Below are 26,765 nucleotides of genomic sequence, written 5' to 3'. Positions count from 1 at the left end.
ACGACTCTTAGCGGATCTGGTGGATAATTTAGTAGACAGCACTTCAGCAGTCCAAGGTCATTAGAACCAATTGCAGGCATCTCGCTTCACAGATGAGGGAACGGGGACCCTCAGTGGCATGGAGACACATGCATCCGTGTGTCAGGATCACAAATGTGCTTGCGGCAGGGCATAGCTCTGCTGGTTCCTAAGCAGACCTGTTTTTTCCCTGCCTCTGTCACCTGCTGCCGCAGATCTCAGCTGCTTGCTCTTGGATTGAGCTCTGGGTCCTCATGAAATGACGTCTACAGAGAAGACTCTGATGCCAGGCGTGCACAGTTCTCCCATTGTGCTTTCACTGAGTCCTCGGAGAGTCCCCTGAGCACAGGGTCATGGGTCACAAGGATCCATCAGAGCAGCTGCCACCCTTGTTGGGGACACAGCTGAGTGCAGCCTGGTGTGGTCAGTGCTGTGATGGGGAGCACGGGGCCTGTGAAAACACAGCGGAAAGAGCTCTACAGTCTAGGCTTTGGCAGATGAGCAGCCAGAGGAGAGGAGGGAAGGGAAGAAAGGATCTGTCCGTCAGAGGACCCCCAGCAGCAGCGGGAAGAGCAAGCGTGGTGTGGCCGGGCCTTAACACTCGTAGTCTTGCCTGCCCGGTAGGAACCCTCTCCGCAGCCTCCTGAGGCTCACTGTCTAGTCCTTTATGCTCCAGACCTTGGCATTCTAGAGTCTATCCCTCTGCTGCGGTCACTCTCCCCTTTCAAAATGCCCCCCAGACCGTCTTCCCTAAGTCACCAGACCCTTGGGACCTATATGAAGCTCTGCCATAGACCCTCTGGAACTCCTCTTTCCTAGCTTGAGGTGAAGGTGAAAGAACGCCCCTCCTCCTTGACTGAGGGGGCAGAAGGGAGGGGTCCACAGTCACCCCAGAGACTATTTCCACAGCAATAGCCACTCCCCCGGCTGCCCCTCCACAGGCTGCAGGTGGATGACCAGGGCTGGTGGCACACAATTCCTCCAAGAAGCTGTCGCAGAGACAGGACCAGACATCCAAGAGATTTCCTACAGGATCAAAGGGAGGAAGCAGGAATTACGGACAGAAAAGGGGGGAGGATGGGCCGGAAGAGGCTCAGATTCTAGGGCAGTTCTAAGAAAGTTTTGGCAGGTCTGTGAAGAGTCCTCCAGCCAAAAATGCCCGTTAGGTGAGCCACACCCCCTGCAGGAGGATGCACGCAGGAAAGGGCTCAGTCCCTGCCCAGAGCAGCTGGGACAAGTGCGACTTCAGGGTGAGTGCAACGTTCAGTCCCGAGGGGGCAGCTGGGCAGCAGGCACGCTGAGTGGGGCCACTGCCAAGGCCGCCAAGCGTGGCTCCCTCGGCGTGCGGAGTGCTGGGCACCTGTTAGATTGTTCTCACCCTTGGGACCTCAGCCAAAACTGAGACAGAAAGAGTGCCACTTCAACATCTTGTTACATATACATTACTCATTTAATTTTCCCATCTCTTTAAGAGGTATGTGTTAAACACTTCATTTTCCAGATTCAAAATCTTAGGCTTAGTGGGTTCCATAATTCTCCTATCCCAGTGTAGCTGGTGGGCAACAGAAGCAGGACTCAAAGTCTGGCTCCTTGTTACGGCTCTGCTCCTTTGTGGATGCTGCCATCCCGGGACCAGCCGCGGGGCCGTCAGACTGATGCTGAAATCCCACTGGGGGCTCAGGTCACAGCGATGACTTCCGGCTTCACTGCACTTGGCAGTTTATAAAACATTTTTACAGCTGCTGTTTTATCCCACCCCCCCCCCAACCACCTGTGAGATAGTTACCGTCTCCATTTTGTAGAAGAGAAAAAGGGGACTGAGAATGTAACATGCTCGCCCCGTCCACCTGCTCCCGGGAAGAGCAGCCTCAGTGAGCCTGGGCTTATTGGCCTCCAAATCCTGTATATTCATCTCTGCTCCACAGTCTTTCCTAGACAAGCTGCTGGTCATGTGTGTGCACACGTGTGTGGGTGTGCGCATGTGCCAGTCACACTTATGCATGAGCTGTGGCCTGATGCCAAGACCTTCTTCTAGGCTCCAAACAACGACGAAGTTTCAAGTGTCAGCCCAGCCCTTCCTCCCGTCCTGAGAAACCTGTTTTCCCAGGCGCGTGGGCACAAGGGCTGCCACAGCAGCGAACTCCGCGCTGGGGTCTTCCCATCTGACCCTGGGGGCCTGGAGAACCCTGAGCCAGAATGACAGCTCTATGCCCCGGACAACATCTGGCAGCACCGGCAGGCGCTGTCCCTCAGAAGTGGGGTTTCAGAGCCTCCCACCTGCCTCCACCCTGGGGAGGAGCCAGGTCTCAGGCACAGCCCTGAGCTGAGCTGTCAGAGGCCCGGCCTGCGCCACACAGACGGCGAGCTGCTGCCCGAAGCCTGAGGCTGAGACCCTGGGCCCAGGAGGTTTTGTCTGGGTTGTGCAGGGAGGGGTCAGCCGGCTCTGGCAGGGGTGAGTGTTCAGTGACTGGAGTGTGTGACTCTTTTCTTCTTCTTTGCTCTCTTTCTCCACTCCTGGGTCTCTGTTACCATCTCTCTCAGTCTTACCCGCCTATATAGGTATCCTTTCCTCTTGGAATTAAGCATCCAGCCTGTCCCCATGGGGCCTCCGTCCTACCCACTGTGTGGTCTGGATCTGGGAGCACTCCAGATGCCTTGGCCTTTTGGTGGCCGGGTAGGGAGGGCCTGTGAAGAAGAGAGTGCCTCCCCCACCTGCCCAGACAATGTGGTTTTCTCCTCCAGGAGAGCTCCTCCTGCAGGACCAGGCCCTGTTACCTCTCTCCCCTGTGCAGAGAACACGGCACCACTACGTTGTATTCTTGGGGAATGGTGCCCCCCCTGGAGTTGCACAATGGGACAGCCCTGACCCATCGTGCCCTGGAAGAGGAGCTCCCAGCAGAAAGGCTGGCCACGAGTGGTTTCTCAGGAAGGACTTGTGAGCAGCCAGGGTGAGCTGAGCAGAGGAGCAAGGAACCTGCCTGGTTTCTCCCTGGGGCTGGGAGGGCGAGAAGGAGACAGAGGAACACACAGGCTGCGGGCAGCGTGAGACGGGATTTCCTTCCACGGGGACAATTCCAACTCCACAGCGTGGACTCCTAGACTCCAGGGCCCAAGGGCTGTTCTGTGTCCTCAGCGCTCCATGTCCCAGGCTCAAGATGTCACCGTTAGTGTTTCCCTCCCTGGCTGAAGGCTTCCCTCCCTCCCTACCCTGGTTACAATGTCAGTCCCTTTGGGACCGGAACAAACCTGAGGCTACTTCTCACTCTGGCTCTGCAACGGGATGAGCGCTTGCAGGTACTGGGAGCTGAGGGGAAGGACCACCAAGGGGTCGGGGCACTTGACATTGAGGGTCTGGACCCTGGCACCATGTTCCGGGCAGGGACCCCAGTGGGGAGGAAGCCGCAAAGGTCTGCAGGACCCTCTCCTCCCCATCCTTCCAGCTAGGTGCCTGTCTCAGCCTGAACTGCTGTGCTGGCTTCCTCAGTCTCACCCAGTCCCAGGCTGGTCCCAAGAGGGGTTTTCTAAAATGCCAGTTTCTCCGCCCACTTCTCACGCTCCTCCCCCATGCTCCCTCCAGACTCTAGGCTCCAGCTGGCCCCCACCCTGCCCTCTGCCCCCACAAGCCATTCCCTGAATGCATTCCACCTGCTTACACGCCTCTCTGTTCCTCCTGTTCCCTCTGCCTGGAGTACCTGTCTGCCTCTGGCCCTGCCCACCCCCTCACTCCAACGCAGTCTATTAAAAACGTTCTCACGTCTAGTCCACACACACACAAAACATCCATACATTCTTTGCCCAACCCCAGGGTGCAGGCCAGCCCCAAGCCAGCAACTCCCATCCACTCCCACAGCTGAGCAGAGTCAGCCACGGGCTCCCACCGTCTACACACTTCAGGCCGAGGCAGACCCCTCCCCATGACCCCAACTGAGGGGGACTCTTACCAAGCCTTCCAGGTTCCCCTGTCAAAGCCCCTCTACCCAAAACTACCTGGGGGAGGGGGCAGGAAGCTCCACGCCCTCTCCCCTTCCTGCTGGGAAAACACAACAGGGATTTGTCCAAAGAAACACTCACAAAATCCTTTTATATCCACCTCCTAGAGCCCTTAGAATCAGCAATCCAGCTCTTAGTATTTCCTTTGCAGATCTGCCCCTCATTTTCCAATTTTTATGCATATGGTATCTTGATACCTCAATAGAAACTTCCATTTTATTGGCCTATTACACTTCTGTATTTTTTTAAGACTGACTCGAACCACCTCCCTTCCTCAGAAACCCTGCCCAAGCTCCCCAGCTGGACTTTGTTGCTCCTTCCACTGAACTCCTCGCTGAAGGAGAGGGGTGGATGGATGCTGACCTGCTTTGTGCAGGAGGTGCCCGTGCTGGGTGGCCATGTGTCCTCCCGCTGGGCTGGGAGCCATTGTCCACATGCTGGTGTCTCAGGGCCTCGCAGAGCCAGGGGCACCAGCGGTGATCGCCTCCTGAGAGAGTGAAAACACGGCTACAGCCTCAGTCTCGGGGGATCTCTGAGAAGATTTCCTGGATAAATGAGGCCTCATCCTTGAATGCCAAACACCTGCCCAAAACGTGCCACCATTTTGAATGACACTCTTCCTGCCAGGACTTTGTAATCCATGCCTTCTCCAGAGAAAATCTGCCATGGTCACACTGCAATCTTCCCTCAGTGACTCCATCATCAAAACGCATTTGAATCCTCAGCTGCTGTCCAAGGATGAGCTTGGAGGGAGTGGATGAACCCTGTTTTATAGGTCTGTTCACCCCAATTTGGGCTGTCCTTTGTGTCGTCCTTTCTGCTTTTCTGGATTTAACGACGTCTCGCGTGCCACTGGCATCAGCAGCCATGCCTCCCCGTGCCCTGCACAGCCCTGCCCGCCTCCGGCAGCCTCGCTCCCACTGCTCAGTTGTTGTCTCTAATTTGTTGGGAGCTGGAGCACAAATACTAAAGCAGAAATAGACAGGATCTGAGTAGGGGGCTCAGGGCTCCCTGAGACGTCAGTGGGCACAGGCTTTACCATATCTGTTCTGGCTGTTTCAAAGCCTCTTTTGCTCCCTTCCTGGCCCTCTCTGTGCTCTGGATTGCTAACTTGCCTAGTTGGCTAACAGATGGGTATCAGATGCAGGGAGGAGTGGCTGAGGTGAGCCCAAACCTGCTGGCTTAGGGTTAGGCAAGCTGCAGGGGTTGGCTCAGCCTGGGCAGTTGTGAGGATGGGGTGGGTCAGGGCCTGTGGGCTCTGCAGGTGGGGGCAGGAGGAAGTGCAAGACCAGGTTGTCTCCCACTACACTCAGCCTCCCTTCTCTGGAAGAGTGGTTGGGCCAGGGCCCTTGCCGTGGTACCCACTGCGGCCTGAGCTCAGACCTTTCCCTCTCTCCTAGCCTCACTGCCGCACCTCCACGCAGCTCCCCCAGGAGAATGAGGGGCCTGTCATCTCAGGCGCCTGGTCCTTCCCATTTTCCTGATGTTGCCGATGCCCGTCTCACTTCCCTTGCCCCTCTTGGTGACCTGAGAAGCTCTCACTCACCTTTAAATATGAGTGGGAAGGGCCCTTCCTCTGTGAGGACAGTGGGCTACATCTCTGCCCTTCCAGCCTCTAACACTAATGGGCACTGACCCAGCTGGGGGCTACCCTGGCCTTCCTCCCAGCACCATGCCCCCTCCTCAGGCTCAGCACAGCCTGTGCCTGATGTTCTGGGCCAGGGCACCAGGGGGCCAGAGGAGAGGAGGCCCAGGGCCAAATTTCACTTCCCTTTCCCCAAAAGGGGAGGGAAGAGGGCCTGGCTCCCACACCCAGGCCTGGGATCCTCATAGGATGCTGGGGACAGGGCAGTGAGCAGGGCCCGCTTGCCTGCTGCTCCAGCCTGGGCCCCGGCCTGTGAGTGCAGTGGGATGGAGAGCAGATACTCGCAAGACTGAAATGTCCCAGCTTCAGCCACTTCAGAAGGACGGTGAGAGTGGACGCGTCTGTAGGCCTGGCGTTTGGGCCCCTTGGCCGGATGGTGGTCAGTGTCTGTTTCTCTGTGTTGACCCCAAGAGCATACAGTCACTCATAGTTTGCAGAGGGTCCCAGGAGCACATCCCGACTCATCCCAACCTCAGTGACACGGTGTGGGGGCCAGACACCCAGGCTCAGAGTTACTTAGCATCCCGCCCGCGGTCACTCTGCAGTTCAGTGAGACGAGCAGCTGGGACTAGAAAGCAGGCTGCCTGGTCCTGGGGCAGATGCTCTTGCCTGGACCCAGGGCACTCTGCATCCTTTACAGGAGCGTCCATTTGTCACAGCACAGAGCAGGAGCGTGGACTCAGAGGATGTGAATTCTGGCCGTGCTCTGTGGCTTGGAGAAAACCATGCCTCCTCCCAGGTCTCGGTTTCCTATGCTGTAAAAAAGGGGAATGAGCCCTGGGTGAACTGGAGGTAGGAGCATGTGACGTGCCGGATGCTTTGCAAGGGGAGTGGGAGACTCTCCCCACGCTGCCCCACCCCCCAGTCTCCCTCCCACTAGGAGTAAGGAAATCGCAGGGACCTGACTCTAAGGGACCTGGACTCCAGGCCCAGCTCCACCTTTACTTCCTGTGTTGCCCGTACCTTCCTGGCCTCAGTTTCCCCTCTGCACAAGCAAGAGCTTGAACACTTTGACTTCTGAAGCCCCTCCCAGCTCCAGGACTCTAAGATGCTGCTCCTCCTCCTCCTCCTCTTCTTGCTCCTCTCCAGATGAGGCTGTGTGTGCCTTTGCATTTGTGTGCATGTGTATATGTGTGTGCATGCGTGTATGTGTTTGCGTGTGTGTGAGTGTGCGTGTGTGTGTGTGTAGTGGACCAGGCGAAGGGAGTGAGTCCTGCAGAGGATGGGGGTGGAAGTTGGGGGGATAGGGGGACCGGGACTTTCCGTGCCTGTGGGGCTCGAGCTTTCTCAGCAGCTAATGGCACTCGGGCTGTTTAATCATTAAAGGAAGGGAACGGAGCCAGGAGCACCTCAAAGTCCAGCCTGGTGGCGACTGACTAACAGACGAGCACAGAGCCAGCAGCAATGGGGCCGGGAGCTTCGGGAAATGGGGTCAGGACGGAGACAGCGCTGGGTTCTGGAGTCAGCCTTCACGCCTACGACATCGGGGTCCTGGTCGTCTACTTTGTCTTTGTCATCGCTGTGGGGCTCTGGGTGAGTATGCTCAGAGGTGAGGGCCTGGCAGGGGCGGCAGAGGCAGGCTTTCACCTCTGGGGGTCACTGGTCTGGTCCGGGAGCTGGAGGAGGGATGGGCAGGAGGAAGGTGCATCAGGGAAGCACAGGGGCTGAGGTGGAAGGGAATTTTCCTCTGCAACCCCTCCTCTCATAGCTGGGCAGACCGAGGCCCAGAGAGGGATGCATCTTGCCTGCTATCACACAGTGAGCTAGAGGGAGGCCAGGCCTGAGCTCCTTTCTCATCTCCTGACTCCCTGTCTCCAAGCATCAGCTGCCTTCAGCCCCACCCAGCGCTGGCTGCCCTCTTCCCCATGCCAAAATCCCAGCTCTGCAGAAGCTTGACTCCTGGCTACCCCACCCTCCACCAGGGAGTGTCTGGGCAAGGCGCTGTGCTTTCTGAAGGATCTGGGCTCGTGTGCTCCCAGGGAGGGAGCCAGGTGGATCCTTCATTCTCTGTCATTCCCCGGGCCTTGGCACTGTGGAAGGAGCGGGGCTTTGAGGTCAGGGAGCCCTGAGTTCAGATCTCGACTCCAGCAGTGAGGTCCGCATGGCCCCAGGAACATACGAAGCCTCTCGAGCCTCAGTTTTCTCACCTGGACAATGAGAACAGGAAGGACTACGCTGTAGAGTGGTCATGACATTTGGCGACAGGATGCACTTTGCATCTGGCTTAGTGCCTGGCACACAGCCAGCAGCAATAAACGGCCGCTATTGTCACCGCGGCACTTGAGGAACGCCAGTGCCTCTAGACTCCACTGTGAAGCAAGCGGTGATGTGAGCCCAGCTAGTCGGGAACCCTCTCTGGGCCTCAGTTTCCTCATCTGTAAAGTGGAGTGAACAGTCCCTGCCTCCCAGGGCTGGTGTGAGCAAGAAACTGGCAGATGATCTCTGGCTCCTGGAGGCGGGGGCCATGAAGAGCCCAACTCCTCCTGCGACTTGGACAACTTGCTCCCCATCTCTGGGCCTCAGTTTCCTCATCTGTAACACGAATTCTTTCTGCTCATCTGGTGTCCCCGAGGACCAGAGGCAACACCAGAGAGTCAAAACAAAGGCTTAACAAGCACCTGGCCCCACGCATGCTGATCCCCGCACACACTGATCCCCACGCACACTGATCTCCACACAATGACCCCTGCACACTGATCCATGCACACACTGACCCCCAATGCTTATCCCTGCACACACTTATCCCCCTACAGTGATCCACGCACACACTGATCCCCCAGCGCTGATCTCTGCACACACTGATCCCCCTACTCTGATCCCCCCACAGTGATCCATGCACACACTGATCCCCCAACGCTGATCTTTGCACACACTGATCCCCTTACACTGATCCCTCCACACTGATCCCCCCACACTGATCCCCACACACCATGATCCACGCACACTGATCCCCATGCACACTGATCCCCCTACACTGATCCCCACACACACTGATCCCCACACACTGATCCCCACACACCATGATCCACGCACACTGATCCCCATGCACACTGATCCCCCTACACTGATCCCCACACACACTGATCCCCACACACTGATCCCCATGCATGCTGATCCACACACACACTGATTCCTACATACCCTGATCCACGCACACTCTGATCCCTTCACACGCTGATCCCCACACACACTGATCTCTCCCCGTGACTAATTAACTACTTTCTCTTGGGGAAGAGAAGCATCTTTAAATCTCTCTTCTCCTTCTCTCCTTCAGGCATTTCTCCTGTCTCCAGACCCAGCCAGAGACCTGTTGCTTCAAGTTTCTGCTCCCTGCCCAGGCCCTGCCCTCACCCTGAGTCCCCAGAGAAAGTGCTCTCACTCTCCACTCTCCTTTTGCCCTCAGAGCAAGTCCCCACACAGGCTGCTGACCACTATTGGTGCGGGATGGGGGCTTGTTCCGGGCTCCTGGATGGCCCAAGTGGTGTCAGGCCCAGGGCAGGAGAAACCCCAAAACCTCTGCCCGGGGCCCCAAGTCCCACCCTCAGAGCTGCCGCACTTTCTATCCTCCAGCCTCCAGGGTGGGAGTCCCACTGGGCAGAGGGGACTGGCTGCTGTCACCTGAGCCTGAGGTACCAATTCATTTCCTGAAACAGTGTGGATGGAGGGAGGGATGAGGGGACAAACGACAATCATCTCATATGCTTGCACAGCACTGGGCCACGCACAGTGGCTTCTCACCATTGTGAGCTCCTTTCCTCTGAACACCAGCCCTGGGAGACGAGCAGGGAAGTGCAGAGAGGAGCTGACCCCCCCAGAGACACATAGCTTAAAGACGGTGAAACCATCTGCCTCAGTTCCCGCCCTCTGCATCCCGCAGTGCCTGTGCCAAGGGGCAGGGAACCTGGGGTGGAGGGCAGAGGTTAGGGGATGCTCAGGAAATCCTCACCTCTGGTCACTTCTTTTCCAGTCGTCCTACCGTGCGAGCCGAGGGACCATTGGCGGCTATTTCCTGGCAGGGAGATCCATGAGCTGGTGGCCAGTGAGTTGACCGTCCTCCTTCCCCGCCTCTCAGCATCCAAGTCCCGTCTCATCTCCTGCGTGGACCAAGGCAATAGCCCCCGGGAGGTTTCCTGGCTCTGGGCCCCTTCTCTCCAGTCCAAATGCACCCATGACCTGAGAGATCTTGTGAACACACACATGCCTTGGGCAAGCATCCACTGGGCACCTCCTAAGTGTGGGCACCAGGGTGGACACTGGACCTACCGAGAAAATTTAGAATGTTCCTGTCCTGGAGAAGATCAGAGTTGAGCTGGGCAGACGGACTCATAAACAACATGATCCCTGCTGAGCTGGAGGGCAGCACGGGGGCTTGTGGGCACTTGTGGGAAGCCCCTGAGATCCAGATGGTGGAAGTGGGATCAGCAAAGATTTTCCTTGGAAAGTGACGCATCAGCTTAGTCCTGAAGAGCAGTCACATGTGGGCGATCACAGACGTGAAGTCCCCAACAACCTCAGCCCCGATCCTGAGGCCTTGGTGGCCATCGCACCACCCGACACATTCCTCCTGGTCCTCAAAACCAACTTCCCCTTCCTGAAACAGGATGGAGGGACGTAAGCCCTGCCTCGAAAACTAACAGTGGAGTTGTCAGCTCCTGTGGTAGCTGCCGCTGTACACACGCCTGGGCAGGCACAACTCACACACATGGCCCGTGCATGCATGCACTCACACACTTGCACACACACCACCAACCTTCACACGCCATCTTACTTCTCACTGCTTCCCTGCCTGGCCCTGGTGACAGACTCACTAGTGGAGGAAACCCAGGGGCCCCCAGAGCACCCTGGAAGGCTTGGGTTTCTGGGACAGGACGAGATGGGGACAAGGAGCTCTTGTGCCCTCAGCATGATAGATTCCTCAGGGATGTGGGGGGCTGAGGGCCTGGCAGCTCACAGGGACAGTGACAGGGTCACTGGTACTGCCAGCCACCCTCTCAACAAAGACAGCAAGCCCCCTGGAAGCTGTTCTGCTGAGCTGGTGCCCCCCTCCCTAAATCACAGCCCTGGAGACGAGTCAGCAGGAGGGGCAAGAGGCAGGACAGAGCACATCTCCTCGGGTCCATTCAGGAGAGTGACTAGGGCAGGCCTGGCTGCTCGTTCAGTCCGGTGGAGAGCAGTGGTCTGTCTCTGCAGGTGTGAGGAAAAGCCGAGGCCTCATTTCGGGAGGAGGGTGCCCCAAAGATGGGCGGTGTGGAGCCGTGCATCCCGTGGGAAGGAGGGTTTGGTGTCTCTCCCGAGGTGGACAGGGCTGTGAGCTGAGCTCTTCCCTGAGAGCAGGCATCCCCGGAGGCCAGGAGCAGACCCAGCTCTGGGTAGGGGAGCTCCGTCGCATCTGCCATGCTGGAGCTGGTGTGTCTGGGTGTCTGCGACGAAGTCCAATAGCTTTGTGCCCTTCCCTACTCGGCCAGTCCTGAGACGTGCCTCCTTCCCCTCCCTGGGCCCTGCCCAAGGAGAGTGTGTGGCTGGGAAGGCAGAGCAGAAGGAACGGCAGTGTTCCAGGTCCAGAGAAGCCTGCATGACCCTGTGATGAGCTGGGAGCCTGGGCTGGTGCGGCTGAGGCACTCTACGCTCCGGGGAGCCTAGGGGAGACTTCTCCTTCCTCTGCTTCATCTCTGCTCTGGCTAGGTGGTCCAGTCCAGCCCAGCAGCATCCCCAAGACCACCTGAGGGAGTATGTGTGTGCAGGCATAAGTGGGGTTAGGCGATGGCGGGGGCCAAAGGCCTCAGTGACGAGCATGTCAGGCTGGCGTCATCTCTGTGCCTTCAGGATGTGTGGCCGCCTCTTCTCTGACCGTCTCAGTACTTTGTTTCTCCTTTCTTTCCGTTGCCCGGCTCCTCCAGAACAGGAAGTGGGAGCAAGTGAGCCTCACATATTCTAGGCGGAGAATCTGAGGCTTTGAGAGAGGAAGTGATTTTATGAGGGTGACACAGGGAGAAAGACTGGAGCATAGCTCTTCACCTCCGACCCCCAGCCCTTTCCCCAAGGTCTTGCCTCCCCCCAGGCTCCAGAGCCCCTCTCTTGGCCTCCCCTCCCCTCCCAATTAAGGATCCCATCTAATTGTAAAGGATAACACTAGCGAGTGCTTATTAGGTGCACGGCAGCAATCATGGAGTGTCTCCTGGAGCCAGCCAGCCAGGCTGCAAATCCCCGTTCTGTCATCATTAGCTCTGGAATTTAGGCAAGTCATTCATCTGTGCTTCAGTTCCCTCCTCAGTAAAACAGGCATGGTACTAGGACCCAGCTCCCAGGGTTGTGGTGAGGACTAAGTGAGTTAGTATATTTGGGACAGTCCCTGGGCTCTGGCAATGCTGGGTAAGTATTAACGGCCATGATTGTCGTCCTTGTAGCTACTATTGCTCCTATTGCCTTGGAGTAGTTGGCTGGCCTCCTGGAAAAAAATTAACTCAACTCAGATGGAGGCTGCCCAGCCTGTGCTCCGCCCCGGGCTCCCCCCTCTGCCTGGCCTGCCAGGGAGCCTGCAGGAACCGGGGTGGCAGAGGGCCTCCCCCAGTCCCTCTTGTGCGGACCTCCCCACCTCCCCTTCAGCTTCCTTCTCTCCAGAGGCCTGTATATCGACGGCCCAGTGCGGAACTTTCTCCTCCCTACATGAGCCTTACTTCCCGCGGCTTCCCTTCTTTCCCACTTTGCCACTCACTCACTGGGTGGCCCTGAGCCAGCGACTTCATGTCTTCTAACATTAATTCCTTCCTCTGTAAACTGGAAAGATTAATACCCTCCCTCCAAATATTTGTGGAGATTCAGTGTATTGGTGCATATAAAATGCCTAGCAAGTACCTGGCGTACAGTAGGTACCCAATAAGTGTCAGTTCTGCCCCTTCTCCCCTTTGCTCCCCCCACTTCCTCTCCTCCCTCTGATCTCAAATTCCCTGAGTTGGTCCTGTTCTGTCTGCCTCCTTCCAGGCTCCTGAAGCTCATGGTCCTGCCTCCAGACTGATTCAGATGAAAACTGACCCCTGACACTTGACCCCACTTGTGCTTTGCAGATCGGAGCCTCTCTGATGTCCAGCAATGTGGGCAGCGGCTTGTTCATCGGCCTGGCTGGGACAGGGGCTGCCGGAGGCCTTGCTGTGGGTGGCTTCGAGTGGAACGTAAGGAAGCTGGCCTGGAGGCTTCTCAGGGATAACGGGGGTCTCAATCCACCCCACCCCACCCCATTCCTGGCTTTAGTGCTAAAAGGAACCTCAGAGGTGCTTTGGGGAGGCTGCATGGTGAATTGAGAAACCATTTGACAGATGAGGAAACCAAGGCCTGGAGGAGGCAGAGGGACTCATCAGAGGTCGTGTAGGACCGAGATCAGATTCCCTCATCCCTTATCTCCCCGTTCAGGGCTCTCCTCTGCACAGTGCCACCCCTGGGTAGGGGACCACACCCCCGTTGCATCTAGGACAGGGATACCTTCTTTTCCCCACTCTCCCAGGCAACCTGGCTGCTTCTGGCCCTCGGCTGGATCTTCGTCCCTGTGTACATCGCAGCCGGTGTGGTCACAATGCCGCAGTACCTGAAGAAGCGATTTGGGGGCCAGAGGATCCAGGTGTACATGTCTGTCTTGTCTCTCATCCTCTACATCTTCACTAAGATTTCAGTGAGTACCCACTTTAGTGTGGCCATCCTGTCTCTCAGAAAATGCTGAGTATAGGGCATGGCTTTTTGCTGGATCAGAGATGGATGGATAGATGGATAGATAGATGGATAGATGGATGGATAGATGGATGGATGGATGGAGAGATGGATGGATGGACAGATGGATGGATGGACAGATGGATACATGGATAGATGGATGGATAGACAGAAAGAAGGAAGGATAGGAGAAAGGAAGGATGAATCCACAAACTTCATCACCTGCTCCCCCTCAGCATTCGGGTAATCAGAGATGAATAATAAATGTTTGCTGAGTAAGTCACGGTCCCTCCATTCCAAGAACTCATAATCTAGAGTGCATTCATTCATTTATCTTTCTATTTATTGATTCTTCATTCAGCACTGTGCATTAATTGCCTAGAATGTTACAGTTAGAAAGGTCTTTATTCTTCCTCTACTGACCTAAACTCAGAAAACAAATGTAGGTCAAATGATTTGCACACGTCCACATGGAGGGCTAGCTCTGGGACTGGCACTAGAGCTTGTGTCCAATGGCCCAGTCCAGGTCTCCTGCCACTTTGCCACATTGTAGCCCCTTTAATGGGTTCATAAAACAATTGTGGAATGGGATCAACAAGCATGCTCTGAAGGGACCTCAATCATTCAGTTGTCAGGTCTAGGGTGGGAAAAAACTGTACAACCTCTTTCCACCAGTGCTTGAAAACAAGCCTAACTCAGCTTAGGCAAAGGATGCACCCTAAATTTTCCAATAATCCCCAACACGTGGAGTATCCAGAACCCGTGGTTCTTTGTGCTGGGGCTCCTGCCCCATCAGGTCAGCCATGGGCCCGTCTGGCCGTTGAGTGGCCCTCTGCTCTGTCAGGGAGCACTGAGGGGCCCTCTGGCTCCTACTCTCCTCCCAAATGGCCTCTTCTCTGACCCCAGCTCTCTGTTCGCTTCCTCAGTCTTCCCCTTCATTCCTTTACCTCTCCCTCACGGCCCCAGACTACCCTCTCAATGGACCAGATGACATTGTCTCAGCTTCAAAGTTCGATATGGTCCTCATCTGCTTTAAAATCTCCATGGCTCCTCCGTGTCTGCGAGCCCATCCTCCTCAGCATGACACTTAAGGCTCATCCTCATCATGTGTTGAGGGCTGACAGTACCCAGTGTTGCTGAGCAGGAAGCTGACATACCCTGGTGGCCACATGGAGGGGCTTGGGTGACCTGGACTTCTGGGTCCTGGCTCTTTGCAGACTGACATCTTCTCTGGAGCCATCTTCATCCAGATGGCCTTGGGTTGGAACCTTTACCTCTCCACGGTGATCCTGCTGGTGGTGACGGCCGTCTACACCATCACAGGTAGGGCCGAGGGAAGGTCACGTCAGGGCGCAGATGTCTGGAACAGAGACTGAGAAAGAGGGAGAGGTGGAGAGGGAAGCTTCTGACTGGCAGAGACACAGAGGGAAGGACTGGGGGAGAGAGATGTCCAGAGAGAGGACAGAGAGAAATGGAACCTGAGAGAGCGAGGAAGAAACAGGAAGGGAGAGAGAGGCAGACAGAGACGTAGGATCAGAGGAAAATGCTGCAAGCCACAGTGTAACAGAGAAAAGAGGTGGCAGAAAGGGCAGAGCCAGGAGGAAAGTGCCAGCCAGAGAGAGACAGGGAAGGAGAGACACTCAGAGATACTGACCAAGACCAACGGAAACAGGGAGCAGGGTGGCGATTAGTGGACTGTCACCTGGACTAGAGTCGCTGTGGGCCGCTCCAGACAAAAGTCACAAAACCGCCTTCCCCTGTCTCCTCCAGAGCTCCTCGCACAGGCCTGGGCCCCTGGGACACTGGCTCAGGCCAGACTTCCTCATGGCCACGTCGGCCTGGAAAGATGGGGGATTTCAACGGGCGCTGGGTGGGGAGAGAGGGAATACTCCTGCTGCAGCTAACAGCACAGCAAAGGAAGAGACTTGGGGTATTTATTACAGAACGACAGCAAAGAGCTGTGGCATGACAGTCAGAGGCTGTCAAGGATGGAAAGAGCTAGACCTGAGCACCTGTGACAGTGACCAGCATCCACCCTGCTGGGTGGAACAGAGGGGAGCACGCAGTGTGGGCAAAGGCAGGGGCCAGAGTCCGCCTACCAAGGGGGCCCTGTGTCTTCTCTGGTCTCCCCGGTGGCACAGCACAGGGCAGGCACCCAAGGAGGAAGGTCCTGTTGGTGCTGACTACTGAGCCCTCTCCTTGGGTCCCCAGGGGGCCTCACGGCCGTGATCTACACAGACGCTCTACAGACGGTGATCATGGTGGGGGGAGCCCTGGTCCTCATGTTTCTGGGTAAGGAAGCAACGTGAATACCCACCACCCTCAGCCCTAAATTCCTTGCTGATCTGTCTTTGGCTGTCACCACCATGGTTTGATCAGAACTTTCCAGAGCACAGAGCCATGTCCCCCCTCCAGGTTGGGGCTCCCAAAGAGCAGGATTCTCTCTCCTCCAAATCAGGGGTCTTGAGCCTGAGCCTCACATCTCTCCCTCATTCCCAAGTCCCATACCTGTTCCAAGCCGAGGGGCCCCACACAGGACTAGGAAGTGGGGGCAGGGGGGATGCGTCATGTGACAGGCCCAGCGGGGTCTCAGGGCTGTTTGACTCACTGTGGCCTCTTCCCACAGGCTTTCAGGAGGTGGGCTGGTACCCAGGCCTGGAGCAGCGGTACATGCAGGCCATCCCTAATGCCACAGTCCCCAACACCACCTGTCACCTCCCCCGGCCCGATGCCTTCCACATGCTCCGGGACCCTGTGAGCGGGGACATCCCTTGGCCAGGCCTCATTTTTGGGCTCACGGTGCTGGCCACCTGGTGCTGGTGCACGGACCAGGTGAGGCCCCAGCCAGGCTTAGCCCAGCCCACTGTGAACGGGGGTGGCTCCGTGAGAGAAAACTGGGCATCTGGATGCACAGAGGGTTGGGACTTGTCCTGGGACCGTCATAGGGGCACAGTCAGTGACCATGTCAGGGCTCACCTGTGGCTGAGCTGAGCCTGGCCTGGCCTAGTGGCACACCTCCACTGCTGCCTTTTCAGGTCATTGTGCAGAGGTCTCTCTCCGCCAAGAGTCTGTCCCATGCCAAGGGAGGCTCCGTGCTGGGGGGCTACCTGAAGATCCTGCCCATGTTCTTCATTATCATGCCTGGCATGATCAGCCGGGCCCTGTACCCAGGTAAGGCTCGCCTCCCCCCCGGGTGATGTTGGACTAGAGTGGGGTCGCACACTGTTTGTACTAAGAACACATAGTGAGTATGTTAGGCTTTGTGGGCTCTAACTGCTGTCGCTTCTTCTGCAGATGAAGTGGGCTGTGTGGACCCTGATGTCTGCCAAAGAGTCTGCGGGGTCCCAGTGGGATGTTCCAACATCGCCTACCCCAAGCTGGTCATGGGTCTCATGCCCGTTGGTGAGTCGCACCTCCCCCACACCATGCTTCATTCCTGCCTCCCAGCCTCCTCCAATCCTCACTGCCCAGGAGGGATTGCATTAAGGATGGACATGGGCAGGAAGAGGAAATAAAAACATCCACCTCCGAATATCCCCTCCCCCAATACACACACACACATGCACACTTCACAAGTATCTGCAAGGCACTTCCCTGTGCCCTGGCTTTGGAGACGCAGGGATAAAAGGCAGGCCCCTGCTCTCGGGCTCCATGTAGTCTCCAGGGTACCCAGGTAGAGGGCACAACACAATGTGACCAGAGTGGGGACACATGGGGCTGAGAGAGCCCTAGGGAAGCCACTGGCCCACTTTGGTGAAATGTTGGGTAACACTTCCCAGAGGAGAGGAAATGGAGCTGAGTCCCGAGGAGAATCTTAGACAGACAAAGGCAGAGGGCGTGGGAAATGTCATTCCAGGAAGGAGGGGCTGCATGTGCAAAGGCCCAGCACTGAGAGGGAGCGTAAAGTCTGCCCTGTAAGTAGCCCGTGCGGGCTTATGTGCAGGGGAATGAAGACATGCTCCATGGAGAGGAGGCTGTGGCCACACCTCGTTCTGGGCATAGCCTTCACTCTGAGGGCAAGGGGGTTCAGGCCAGTGTGCACAATGGGATTTGTGCTTTAGCAGGACCACTCTGCAGGGAAGTTCCGCTTCGGGGGAGGCAGGGAGATGATTAACGAGGGGCTCGTGGTGGTCCACATGAGAGGTGAGAATGGCTTGGAGCAGGTCAGTGGCTTTAGAGAGGGACAGAAGGGTTTAAAAGATATTGGTGAGGTCAACTTGGCAGGACTTGATGACTGATTGCATCTGAGGGACCAGAAAGACAGAGGAATCCAAAGAGGGCTCCCAGGTCTTGGGTTTGTGGTGACATTGAGATCGGAGATCTGGAGGAAGGGAGGTCTATGGAGGGAAGTGGATGGGTTAACTCATTCCCTCCCTCCAGCAGAACAAGAAATGAATCAAAGAAACAGTGGAGACAGCAGAAGGCCCAGCTACAACAGAGCAGCCAGAGGGGCTGCTGGAGGGAGGAGGGCGGGAGGGGAGCAGAGGACGGGGTCTGGGGTAACTCGGAGGTGTCTGGTTGGAGACTAGAAAGATATTATTAACAGAAAGAAGAAAAAGAGAGCCCGGAGGAAGATGCTGGCCAGGTTTGCAACCCCTTGAGTCTCCCAGGGAGACATCCAGGAGGGGTGGAATATTTGGATCTGCGGGAAAGAGGACCGAGGTGGGCAGGGAGTCGTCTCCCCAGGGGGAGCAGTCTGTTTCAAGACACTTGGTGGTTAGAGTCACAGACTTCAGATATCAGTGGGGTCCCTCCCTTGCGACAGGGAAAAAATAGGCCCAGAAAGGAAGGAACTAGGTCAAAGATGACGTAGCTAGTTACTTGCAGAACCAGGAAACAAATCCAGGGCTTCTGCCTCCCAGGCCAAGGCTTCGGCCTGGCACGCCAGTGTCGACAAAAAGGTACAAAACCCACTGGAAACATTCAATTATTAACCATCACCCTCCTACCCACCAGGGACTCACTAACCAGTATCTACAAACTTTGAAATGCAGACTGAGACATCAAAGCTGCAGAGAACCTTAAAGATCACCTTGGCTCATACCCCTGAATGGTGTAGATGGGGAAACTGAGGCTCGGGGAGGGCAGAGGACTCACCCAAGGCCACAGAGCAAGGCAGAGGCAGAGAGTGGCCAGAACTGGGCCTCTGGTTCTCCTGGATTCCTTATCCGTGTGGGATGGGAACCCCATCCAATGCCTTCCCCATCGCCTCCCCTCCCCTCCACTCCTGACTCTGCTGAACGCTGCAGCCTCCATGGTTGCTGGTAGAGCCGGCATTATTGGGTCAGCTGACCCCGCAAACTTGTGTCTCCCCAGGTCTGCGGGGCCTGATGGTCGCTGTGATCATGGCCGCCCTCATGAGCTCACTCACCTCTGTCTTCAACAGCAGCAGCACCCTGTTCACCATCGACGTGTGGCAGCGCTTCCGCAGGAAGGCAACAGAGCAGGAGCTGATGGTGGTGGGCAGGTGTGCTCCCCATCCTTCCAGAGCACCCCGCCTTGTAGGCAGAGCCCCTCTCCCCTCTCCTCCTTCCCTGCATCTGGGCCCTTGACCGGCAGTCAGAGCACCTGGTTTTACTGCCACTTATTTCATCCGTTGGTGGAGTTTGGGTGCCATCTGCTGGCCATCTGCATTATTGCATCCAACACATCCAAGAAAATGTTTCATCCACTTGTTTACACACCTGCAAAATCATATAGAACGCGCACTTTGAGGACTTGGCCCTGAGCCAGGATCAGTGGAGGGGAGTCAGAAGGAGAAGGTAGAGTCCCTGCTCTGAGCTAAATGCCAGTGTAAGGGAGAGAGGAGCAGAGCTGGAGGAGCCTGGAGAAGGAAGTTCTGGAGGCAGGAACCGTCCAGAAGGGGGCTGTCGTGCACAAGGTCTGCATGCAAAAGAGAAGGCAAGGCACCCCGAGCAGAGGCCAGAGGCTGTTTCCTGAGGTGGGTGGTGGGGTGAAAGGGATGGTTCCTTCCTGAAGAGCAGGTGGGCCGCGTGACTCAAAGGCATCCAAGTCAAAACTCCTGGTTTCTTGGAATCTGGCATTCTGACATTCTGGGATTTTAAGAGTCTGAATTTCTGGAATCTGAGCATTTGAGATTCTGGCTTTCTAACATTCTCTGGTTCAGTGCCCATGCATTCCCCTCCCTCTCCCTTCCTGGTTTCTGAGCATCACCTTCGCCCCGCCCCACACCTGCCACCTCAGGCACTCCTCACGTTCCCTGTGCCCTCCTGCAGAGTGTTTGTGGTGTTCCTGGTCATCATCAGCATCCTCTGGATCCCCATCATCCAGAGCTCCAACAGCGGGCAGCTCTTCGACTACATCCAGTCTGTCACCAGTTACCTGGCCCCGCCCATCACCGCCCTCTTCCTGCTGGCCATCTTCTGCAAGAGGGTCACAGAGCCTGTGAGTACAGCAGCATACCCATCTCTCCCAGGACACCAGAGGGGCAGGGGTGCGGGTCTGTCTGTGACCTGGTCTCTCTCTGTGACCTTGGGCGCACCGACTGCCCCCTCTAGCTTCCATCTCCCCATCCATAGCGTCGGGTCTAGATTCAGTCATTGACTCAACAAACATTTATCAGTCCTATTATGGAGGCTCCAGGGATGCAGTGGTTTACAACATTCGTGTAGGCCTGCCATCACTGGGCCAGCAGGGAGGAAAGAAGATTAAGGGAGCAATAATACTACAGGATAATGGCTGACATGAGAGTAAAGAGTGGGGGTACCGAGCCCATGGGATGCCCAGGAGTGGGTCAGGGAAGTCTTCCTGGATGAAGTGAAGGATTAAAGGAAAAGGGAAGAGTGTTTCAGACATGGGGAGCAGTGTGCGTGAAAGCTCAAGACAGACTGGAAGATCTCAAGGGTCTGCTCCGTCTCTGACTCTAAGGCTCTCTATGTAGGAAGAATGACAGCAATGACGATGATGGAGCAAAGTGTGAACTTACACAGGCGTCCACACAGGCCTCATTCATGGAACTGCTGAGACCTGACAGAGCCTGGGAGGAGCTAGAGGTCCGGGGATGGTGACCTTGGTTACTCCCCAGGGCAGCCTAGGAAAGACTGCCCACACCTGCTGGCTGTGCCTCGGGGAGGTAAGGGAGGTCATGGGTGTGACTCCACCAGAGCCACATGAGAGCTCAAGGTCGAGACAAAGGAGATCACAGGAACCCTCCCCCAGTGGAGTACCTGCCCAGATGTCTACTGATGTCTCCTGTTCGCAGAGGTCTAATCTCCCTGCTGATGGCCATGGCGTACAGCAGGCCTCAGTTAATTCTGGAGGCCTCTGCTCATTCCAGAATTTTTGAAATTGGGGTCAACATTTCATTTTTGAAAATACAAGTCATCTGACTCTTACATATGAGGCACAGGTATAGGTTAGGGTCAAACAATGCTATAAAGAGGATATGGGAGGTGTCAGAACTTTCTTTTGCTAAAAAAAAAAGGGCAAAAGATATGAAAACATAGAAGCAACAAAAGAGAGATATCAATTCTGATTTCCAATGTATCATGACAGGAAATTGGGAAGGGGATCTTGGTATTCCCTGTTTATTACAAAAGCATGTTACATTCTAGTCAAATATTAGGACTCACTAATTTCTCTTAACTGCACATGAGAAAACTCCGGGCCAGGGAGGTCGAGTCAGTGCTTCAGCCGTTCTGGAATGGAGCCAGGGTCCAAATCCCAGTCTGTCTGAGTCTGGAGCCTGTGCTCCTTCCACTACCCTCTCTGTCTGCCTTTAGGTTGAGACAAAGCCCCAGCATTTGCGGGGAACCCACCAAGGTGGACTTGCAAACGTTGTAACAGACCAGGGCTTCCTTCCCGGGGTCTCCCCCCTGGATCTCAGCCCTGCCCACCTCTGCTCTCTCCGCAGGGGGCCTTCTGGGGCCTGCTGTTTGGCCTGGCAGTGGGGCTTCTGCGCATGATCCTGGAGTTCGTGTACCCAGCCCCAGCCTGCGGGGAGGTGGACCGCAGGCCGGCCGTGCTGAAGGACTTGCACTACCTGTACTTTGCGCTCCTCCTCTGCGGGCTCACTGCCGCCGTCATCGTCACCGTCAGCCTCTGCACAGCCCCCATCCCTGAGGAAAAGGCAAGTGGATGCTCGTCCTGAGGCCCCTCAAGATGCTCCCCCAGCCCCGTGCCTGGAATTCCACCACCGAGTTTTGCTCCATGGGGTCATGGTTCCCTGTTGCCATACAGAAGTCCCGGGGAGGAGAAGCTTTTTGGGTTATTAATTCCCAAGTGAAAAGGAATCATTCAATTGGAAAATGACTCAGCGAGCACCCACTCCGTGCCAGGCACTGTGCTGGGGTTACAAAGACGAATGGTCCCTGCCAGCGACTGTCCACACTGGAGAGGGGCCGAGTGGGGGGAGGACACAGACACCAATGCAAAGAGTTACTCTATGGGGAGAGAGAGTGCAGAAGGACCAAGCTCAAAGGAAGGGGCTGGATACAGAAGGCGAGGTAGTCAGTCACCCCTGGGGGCCGGGGAGGGTTCCCTGACAAGGTCACTTTGATTTGGACCTTGAAGAATGAGTAGGGATTTGTTGACTGGTCAAGCAGCATGTAAATGAGAAAAGAGAGTCTGCCGGAGTAAGAGGTCAATCGGAGGTCCTCGCTCTGCCATGCTGACGGATTCGCCTGCCCTCGGCACCGAGGCCCAGCCTTTGAAATCTTCTTTCTTTAGAGCAGCAGGGCAGTGGCTCGGGCTGCCATAAGAAAGGACCACAGCCGTGTGGCTTAAACAGCAGAAATGCACCTACTCACAGTTCTGGAGGCGGGCAGTCTGAGACCAGGCTGTTGGCAGGGTGATTTCCTCTGAGGCCTCTCCATGGCTTGAAGCTGAAATCTTCTACGTCTTTATCTTCACGTGGTCTTCCCCCACACCTGTCTGTGTCCGAATCTCCTCTTCTTATGACACCAGTCATATTAGGTTAGAGCCACTCGAATGACCGCACTTAATCTTAGCTACCCCTCCAAAGACCCCATCTCCAAGGTCAGTCACACACTGAAGTACTGGGGGAATTTGAGGGGAACACAATTCACCCCATAACAGAGCCAATGCCAGAAGCTGGCCCCTGAAACACTAGGTGGAAATCATTAACAGCACCCCTTACCTGTACGGCGCTTTAGAGTTGTCAAAACAACTTTATCCCCTTGGTGTCACGAATTCCTACAAACAAGCAGGACAGTCACAGATGAGCCAAGGGAAGCCGACTTCTCCAGTGGGTGACTCCAGAAACGACCTCCTCCCACTGCTTGAATCTTCAGCTTCCTCTCCACTGTCTGCTGTCTCATTCCCACACTGAAGTGTTTCCCCGTTAAAAATCCTCTCCCTGGGTCCTGTTCTCTAGTTCAGCTGCCTCTTTCCCTGCCCCTCAACAGCTGACTGGTCTGCGCTTCTCAACTCTTGTCTACATCTCAACGCTCTGTGGTCTGGCTGCTGTCCCCACCTTCCTACTGAAATCGCTCTCACCAAGATCCCCAATAACCTTGTCACTAAAAATGAATGCTCACTTGCCCATCTTTATTTTAAGTGAATTCTGAGGAGAACCAGACCCCACTGACCACTTCCTGCATCCTGAAGACCTCTCTTCTCTTCACTTCCATGATGTGTTTCCCTCTGGCATTTTTTTTCCTACCCTTCTGATCATTCTTCTGCCTTCTTCTTGGGCTTTTCTTCCTGATCCTTAAAGATCATTGTTCCTCAGGGACCTACCTATGGCCTACAAGCCTTCTCACCCCACAGTCCCTCAGCTGTCTTATCCACGCCCATGAATTCAAACACCCTCTGCATAAAGACACTCAACTTTCTATCTGCAGCCAAAACCCCTCTCCCAAGATTCAAACTCAAAACCCAGCTGCCTCCTGGTGACATAAAGAGACACTGATAAGGACACACATTGGAAGTATAAAGTTTATTGAGTGATATTTACAAGCAAAGCAGCAGGCCAGGCTCTCATAATCCCGTAGAGGGAAACAGCTGGAAGCCCAGTGGTAAGTGTCCCAGGAGAGGGGCCCTCACCCCACACTCTGTATGTATTTGTAGGAAGTTAGGGGCAAGCCAGGGGCACCTGGCTCAAGACGTAACAAACTGCTGCCTGGCCAGAAAAAGAGCTTTGCTGGAAAGGAGGCAGTCCAGACTCGGGCAGCGATGGTTGGGTGCAACTGACATCAGCCAGAGAACGTGCCGTGTTCTTCTCTGCTGAGTTTCCAAAAAGGTGGAAGAGCGAAGGCCACCTGGGCTGTGCAGGGGACACAAGGTTCGTTCCTCCTCACCTGGACGTCTCCACTCAGAGGTCCTACAGACTCGTCAAGCTCATCATCATATTTGCGTGTGTGCATGAGCCGCCCCTGCCGTTCGCTGTCACTTCCACTATCACCCAAACCCACTCCTCCTGCCCATCCTGTCTCTGCGAGGGGCACCACTGCCCACTCAAAGTTCACGGCAGGAACCCGAGAGCAGGTTAGCTGCTTCTCTCTCCCTCACCAAGCTCATTTAGTCACCTCGGCCTGTAGATCTCACTCCTTAACATTCCTTAAGACGCTCCTGCCTATCCCCTCAGGCCCTCTTGATTTCTTGCTGCGTTTTTGTAACAGCCTTCAGGCTGGAACCCATCAGTTCACTCCTGAGAGACCTTTCTAAATCCCAGAATTTATCTTCTCTTCCCTTTGCCTAAAGTCTGCAGTGACTCTCCACTGCCTACTAGTTTTTTTGAGTAGCTACTCCTCAGTGACCTTGGAAGCCTTTTGTCACTGGGCGCCTGCCTCCCTGTCTGGCTTTGAGCTCCTGGGCTCAGGGGTGGTGCCTGCCTGGACTTGGTGTGTTCTCAGCAGTGGTTACAAGCCCGGCGTGGAGCGGGTGCTCAGCAACTGCAGGTTTTCGAAGGAAGGGGCAGTCAGGCTAAGAGTCAGGCCCCTGACTCCCAGCCCTGCGCTCCTAGCTGCTCTGGCGGCCTCCCATGAAGGGGGCCCCCTTGTTACAGCAGGACTTCCCTCCAAAGGTAACTGAGTCCAGCAGTGTTCTCTTTCCCTCCAGCTTGCTCGCCTGACGTGGTGGACACGGAACTGCCCCCTCTCTGGGCTGGAGAAGGAGTCCCATGAGGGCACACCAGAGGCATCAGAGGTGCCATCCGGGGAGTGCCCTGCAGGAGACGGAGGGGCAGAGGACTCCAGCCAGGACTGCAAGCAGCCTGGAGGTAGGCTGAGGGCATGCTGGGGGTGCAGCATAGGGGAGCAGTGGGGACAGACATCGTGTCACAGGTCCCCAAAGACCTCATTAGGGGGTCACTGGGGATGCCAAAAAATATGTTCCCTCCTCCTTTCCCATATGTCTATTAAAGTATTTGAGAAATAAGACAAATGAGTAAGGCAGATGGGAGCCAATATATTGCCCTCGTTCCTGATAAAATGTAGTGGAAAGATTTGTTTTCTATCATGAGGAGGTGCACTTCCTGATACCAAACCCCAGCAGCAGACAGAGGCATCCATCACAGGGACCCTGTGAGCACTGCACTGCCAAGAAGGAGGGGGAAGGGACCAAGCCAAGCTGCCCTCTATCATCCCCAAATCTACCAACAGGGAAATCCCTTCACCTCCCCTGGGCTCAGTGAAGCGAAGGGCAGAGAATCAAATGGTGTTACACTAATTGAGTTCCTTCTCATGGAAGGAAACATCAGGCATGGCAAAGAAACAGCCCCCCTCACCGCCACTTTATTTATTTATTTAACATTTTTTTCCCCATTAGCCTGAGCAGTTCTGGCTACAGTCACACAGAAGCATGGCTATCCCTCATGGGATGAGAGTAGCCATGCGTCCACACGGTTCTGCCTATCTTGATGAAGTTCCTCCAGACCAGTCATCATTCCTATGGGGATCCTGCTTGGCTGCTGATGGGCCATATAAATTTTGCCTCTTGGAGGTTCTTAAAAGTGTTAGAACAGGACATTAATTAAATTCACTCCAAGGCCACACAGTATCTAAAGTTGAAAACTGGTGTAAGGTATAATGTGGCTGTTTCAGATGTAACGCAGCTATAACCTTCTTGTAGTGTGATGACATAACAACGTTAAGATATTCTGATATAATGACAACATCATTGAGATTTCCCAAAGTATTAAATTCCCAAGGAAAAATTAAAGTCAGAAAGTTAAGTCAGTTTTCAAGTTAAGCCCCCAAATCAATTCTCTTGCCCTTGTGAGTAGAACTATAATGAAACATAAGTCCGAAAGTTACTGCCTGCCTCTGGTAGAGGGAGCCCCAGAGCCCAGGGGGAGCTGGGGTGCCTTGGGCAGCTGCCCTCTCCCACTGGATTGGGCAGAGCTCCAGCAAGCATCAAAAAATGTCTTAGTTCCATTCACAGCCTCTAATGTGACAAACCGTCAATAATGACAGCAAATTAAGAGCATAGATAAGGTTATCAAAGCACCACTTGCTGGACCCGCATGGCTGGCCGCACTGTGCCCCTTGGCTCCCACGCCCTTGCCAGGTTCCAGGGGCCCCATGCTCCGCCTGAGGCCTGAGAAGCCTCCCACCTTTCCTGAGGCCCTTCACCTTTGCTAAGGCCCTGACTTTAGAGAAACAGCCACTTGCCTACAGTTAGTGACATCATCAGCTCCAGAAGCCCACCAATATCTAAAACTCAAAGCTTCCTGCCCAAGCTGCAGCAGGTAAAAGCCAGTGGTCACTCTAAAAAGCTATCCGTAATGGAGAAGGTAATCATTTACGAACTTCCAAGGTGGAAACCCAGGTAGGCTCTTGTCGGAAAGCACCAGCAAAACTCAAAGTCGCCCTCCCTCGTCTAATCAGCTGTCCCCATTAGTTGAGAGATATTTTGTTTTGCAGCAATTCTTTGTCTCTTTTTCAAACTTTGTGGTCCATGCACCAGACATTGGAGTCTCAAAACTGCTTCTACCACCATCATCCCAAGGCTAGGTCCTGGCCCCTATGAGCCTCATGGCATGGTAGAAGCAGTCTGAGAGCATGGCTCTCTGTAGATGAGATAGCGACCAAGAGAGAGGAAAGAGGAAGGGATGAAGAAGAGGAAGGGATGAAGAGGAGGAGGGATGAAGAGGAGGAAGGGATGAAGAGGAGGAAGGGATGAAGAGGAGGAAGGGATGAAGAAGAGGAGGGATGAAGAGGAGGAAGGGATGAAGAAGAGGAAGGGATGAAGAGGAGGAGGGATGAAGAGGAGGAAGGGATGAAGAGGAGGAAGGGATGAAGAGGAGGAGGGATGAAGAAGAGGAAGGGATGAAGAAGAGGAAGGGATGAAGAGGAGGAAGGGATGAAGAACAAGAAGGGATGAAGAGGAAGGGATGAAGAAGAGGAAGGGATGAAGGAGAGGAAGGGATGAAGAAGAGGAAGGGATGAAGAGGAGGAAGGGATGAAGAGGAGGAAGGGATGAAGAGGAGGAAGGG

The 26,765-nt window shown here is 55.2% G+C and overlaps 1 protein-coding gene and 2 long non-coding RNA genes across 4 annotated transcripts in view; 1 reads left to right on the top strand and 2 right to left on the bottom strand.

Annotated features, from left to right (window-relative positions):
- Positions 1-2,332: 2,332 nt before the first annotated feature.
- Positions 2,333-26,765, top strand: part of SLC5A9 (solute carrier family 5 member 9) — a 29,142-nt gene continuing 4,709 nt past the window's right edge. Inside the window, exons 1-14 of the mRNA XM_044770743.2 lie at positions 2,333-2,470; positions 6,980-7,186; positions 9,621-9,692; positions 12,715-12,819; positions 13,149-13,313; positions 14,566-14,671; positions 15,560-15,640; positions 15,975-16,180; positions 16,384-16,519; positions 16,643-16,750; positions 18,665-18,815; positions 19,585-19,753; positions 21,222-21,437; positions 24,389-24,548. Of these exons, the coding sequence (XP_044626678.2) occupies positions 7,058-7,186; positions 9,621-9,692; positions 12,715-12,819; positions 13,149-13,313; positions 14,566-14,671; positions 15,560-15,640; positions 15,975-16,180; positions 16,384-16,519; positions 16,643-16,750; positions 18,665-18,815; positions 19,585-19,753; positions 21,222-21,437; positions 24,389-24,548 (1,804 nt within the window). The 5' untranslated portion in view covers positions 2,333-2,470; positions 6,980-7,057. The remainder of the gene's footprint in view (positions 2,471-6,979; positions 7,187-9,620; positions 9,693-12,714; positions 12,820-13,148; positions 13,314-14,565; positions 14,672-15,559; positions 15,641-15,974; positions 16,181-16,383; positions 16,520-16,642; positions 16,751-18,664; positions 18,816-19,584; positions 19,754-21,221; positions 21,438-24,388; positions 24,549-26,765) is intronic.
- LOC139045313 (uncharacterized) lies at positions 6,276-9,733 on the bottom strand. 2 transcript variants are annotated; one of them, XR_011503402.1, is made up of 3 exons: positions 9,600-9,733; positions 9,193-9,297; positions 6,276-6,408 (listed from the first exon to the last, which is right to left on the bottom strand). It is a non-coding gene; the product is annotated as an uncharacterized lncRNA (long non-coding RNA). The 2 variants fall into 2 exon arrangements; XR_011503403.1 differs by lacking the exon at positions 6,276-6,408 and adding an exon at positions 7,672-7,800.
- LOC139045314 (uncharacterized) lies at positions 11,473-14,641 on the bottom strand. Its single transcript, XR_011503404.1, has 3 exons — positions 14,506-14,641; positions 13,127-13,229; positions 11,473-11,603 (listed from the first exon to the last, which is right to left on the bottom strand). It is a non-coding gene; the product is annotated as an uncharacterized lncRNA (long non-coding RNA).

Source organism: Equus asinus, chromosome 5, assembly GCF_041296235.1.
Source record: "Equus asinus isolate D_3611 breed Donkey chromosome 5, EquAss-T2T_v2, whole genome shotgun sequence".
NCBI lineage: Eukaryota > Metazoa > Chordata > Mammalia > Perissodactyla > Equidae > Equus > Equus asinus.
Note: the sequence above shows the minus strand (reverse complement) of the source record. Positions and strands in the feature narration are given on the sequence as shown.